The sequence below is a fragment of the Hermetia illucens genome, chromosome 1, assembly GCF_905115235.1.
Source record: "Hermetia illucens chromosome 1, iHerIll2.2.curated.20191125, whole genome shotgun sequence".
Classification (NCBI taxonomy): Eukaryota; Metazoa; Arthropoda; class Insecta; order Diptera; family Stratiomyidae; genus Hermetia; species Hermetia illucens.
The window spans coordinates 23,336,093-23,339,270 of NC_051849.1; the positions used below are offsets into that span (position 1 = coordinate 23,336,093).

The 3,178-nt window shown below is 44.2% G+C and overlaps 1 protein-coding gene across 1 annotated transcript; it reads left to right on the forward strand.

The window, feature by feature from the left end:
• The first annotated feature begins 1,120 nt into the window (after window positions 1-1,120).
• Window positions 1,121-2,691, forward strand: LOC119657282 (COP9 signalosome complex subunit 6). The gene is made up of 6 exons (XM_038064129.1): window positions 1,121-1,455; window positions 1,531-1,662; window positions 1,722-1,873; window positions 1,935-2,100; window positions 2,169-2,362; window positions 2,433-2,691. Exons 1-6 carry the CDS (start codon window positions 1,218-1,220, stop codon window positions 2,571-2,573), a joined length of 1,023 nt encoding a protein of 340 aa, XP_037920057.1. The 5' UTR covers window positions 1,121-1,217; the 3' UTR covers window positions 2,574-2,691.
• The last annotated feature ends 487 nt before the right edge of the window (window positions 2,692-3,178 follow it).

The window sequence follows — 3,178 nt, forward strand, 5'->3', positions numbered from 1 at the left end:
AGTCAAATGGCGAAACCGATCACAACGAGCCGACCCCGCTTATGAACGGGACAAAGGCTAAAGAAAAAGAAGAAGATGCCAATACCTGGCATACGCATAAAAAACACTATTCTACGGCTTACTTCATAGCCAGTGTTTATAAACGGAACTGAATTTATTTCACGGCGACCGCAGTGGCACATCAAAACAAGCTTAAATCCTAGGCCTCGATTTGCACTCTCTAAAAATTTAACTGTCTGTTTACACTCTCGACAAATAACAAGATTTGAGAGTGCTGTGAATACCGTGAAAAATTGATAAGCCGGCATGTGTGGATTAGGATTACACAGCATATCCTCACTATTTGCGATGAATAGTTTTCTGGAAGTAGCATTATTTGCGGTATCTCCGGCGGACTTATTTCTGTCTTTCGAAGCGCGCGGTTCTTTTCTTTTTCTATTGACTTCGGTTGTAGCTACACTATAACGTACACCTCCTCTCTCTATTTTATGTCTGGCTGAGTGTATATCTGCTTTCAGAATCCGATCAGTGAAATAAGAAAGAAACTTCCCCGTATACCTGTTTCCCTGCGTTTTCTACAGAGACCGGAGCGGTCTAAATTTGGGCATTGAGGCGCAGTGTTCACAAAGCTGTAACTTTTATAATTTTACGAATTTCGCTTTGAAATTGTGCGGAAATATTCTTCGATTATAGTACTATCGATTAAAAAAATGATTTTCTGGAAAGTTCTAAGTGTATAGCTCCACTTAATAATCCATTCAATAAAAGAAAAATCGGTCCCAAAAACCTCCTATGCCGTTTCCCAGTTAAGGATATAGAAGAACAAAGGGGTTTCCCCTCAACGAAAGTGGTAATTCCCCGGTTGCGATCTTCATTTTAACCTCAAAACATCTACTAGAAATCTGGTGTGTAAAAAATGCATATTATTATACCAAATATATTTTAATTAAATCAACAGGACATTGGTTTATTCGAAGAAACTGTATTTTAATTAGTATCAAAGCACTTCATTCCGCCCTACGACGTTGTGCGTTTCTTCCATCGAACGCACCCACCACGAAAGCATACCATTCCAAAAAGCTGCCACTCTTCTCTCCAATTCCGTGCTTGACAAAGACTTCAAAGAAGAAGAAGTTCGTGATACCGCTTGTTTGACAAAGTGGGATTTGTTTTCGTTCTCTTAGCTTAGTGTAATTCAATATTCTAAACCGTCTACAATGAGTTCTAACAAGCCAGTTGAAAATATGGACGTGGATATCGACCAGCCCGGAGCGAGCACCAGTGACAAATCCCCCGAAAAGGCGGTTGCGGGCGCTTCAGGGACGAGCGCTACAAATGTGATGGCCGGGTCAGCGACGGTTCCTTCTGTGACGGTGTCCTTGCACCCGCTTGTGATTATGAATATTTCCGAGCACTGGACACGAATCCGCGCCCAGGCGGGTGTGATAAAACAAGGTAAGGTGTCGATAGAACAATCTGCGTAGGGGTTAGGATCCGTCTAACCAGAACTAATTGGTTTTCATTGTTTAGTGTTTGGCGCGCTGATTGGGAAGCAGAAGGGGCGCAACATCGAAGTCATGAATTCGTTCGAGCTGAAGACGGAGGTGGTGGACGACGACGTGGTCATTAATCGAGATTACTACAACGCCAAAGAACAACAATGTGAGTATGAGGTTTGGGGCCTTCCACAGAGTTTTATATCGGAAAATGACTTTCCCCAGACAAGCAAGTGTTCAGCGACTTGGACTTTATTGGATGGTACACGACTGGCGAGAACCCCACCGAAAAGGACATCAAAATACACAAGCAGATTTGCGAGATCAACGAGTGTCCGATTATGCTGCAACTGAACGCTTTGTCGAGAAACGTAGATGTAAGTTTCCAGGACGAGGGTGGCGATAGGTTGGATTTTAATTGGTTCGTTTCTCCCGCAGCAATTGCCAGTTAGACTGTTCGAATCCGTCATCGATATCGTGCAAGGAGAGGCTACCATGCTGTTCGTGCCGTTGACGTACACCCTAGCCACGGAAGAGGCGGAGCGCATCGGAGTGGACCACGTAGCTCGCATGTCCACCAATGACATGGGGGAGAAGTCAGTGGGTAAGACGTTGAATTTCTCAGTTAACTGAAGGCAAAGAGATAAAAACTATTTCACGCATCCCTTCCAGTGGCGGAACATCTAATCGCTCAGCACAGTGCCATCAAAATGTTGCACTCTCGAGTTAAAATGGTTCTGTCGTATGTCAAGGGAGTCGCTGCTGGCCAGCTGCCTCCCAATCAGGAGATTCTGCGCGACGCTTACTCACTTAGTCATAGATTACCTGTCGTCCAAGGCCCCAGATTTAGGGAAGAATTCTACACGGTAAGTTCCAAATGGGAGCATCAGTTCTCGCTCGATTTGACATGGTCATGGTGTTTTCTCCTCGTTTCAGCAATCGAACGATGTCGGCCTCATCACGTATTTGGGAGCGTTAACCAAGGGATGCAACGATATGAATCAATTCGTCAATAAATTCAATGTTCTCTACGATCGGCAAGGAATGGGCCGCAGAATGCGCGGATTGTTCTTTTAGGGTGTGGATTGTTAGCGGGAGTGTAGAGCAGGAAGGAGCGATGTTTGTGGAAGCAATGTTATAAACCGGAAAAAAGAGGATTTCCTATAAAAAAAATAAAACTCTAATTTTTGCTTTACGATGGCGTTTGTTGTTTTTTCTCTGCCTCTAGGCTTACCCTATCTAAAAGTAGGAGAACTTAAGCACCTAAGCATGGTGTGCGACCGTGTGCAGGCGCTTGAAATAACCCTGTGTAATCGCGACTTCGATATAATTAAATTTAGTCTCAGTGATTTCCCTGGGTCCATTTTTTGAGACCAAATATCCTGTGGATGGGCCGAACTGTTTTCACATATGAGATTTGCTACTAACTTCCCTTACAATGGTTTCCAGGTGCCATCTTAATGATTCCTACTGCAACGTTACTCATTACCGTAAAAGCTCGTATTTCGTCTAAGGCTCTCCTGGGGGTACAAGCCGCACTTGGGCTGTCATTCGGCAAACCTGTACCATTGCAACTTTTTTGATAAAGGTTCAATTTTCAACTCCATCCCGGAGGGGAGAGAAGATCCCTTCTGTTCACCCCCGATAAAAACTCGTGGCGGTCAGCTCTCCCTTAAAAAGGT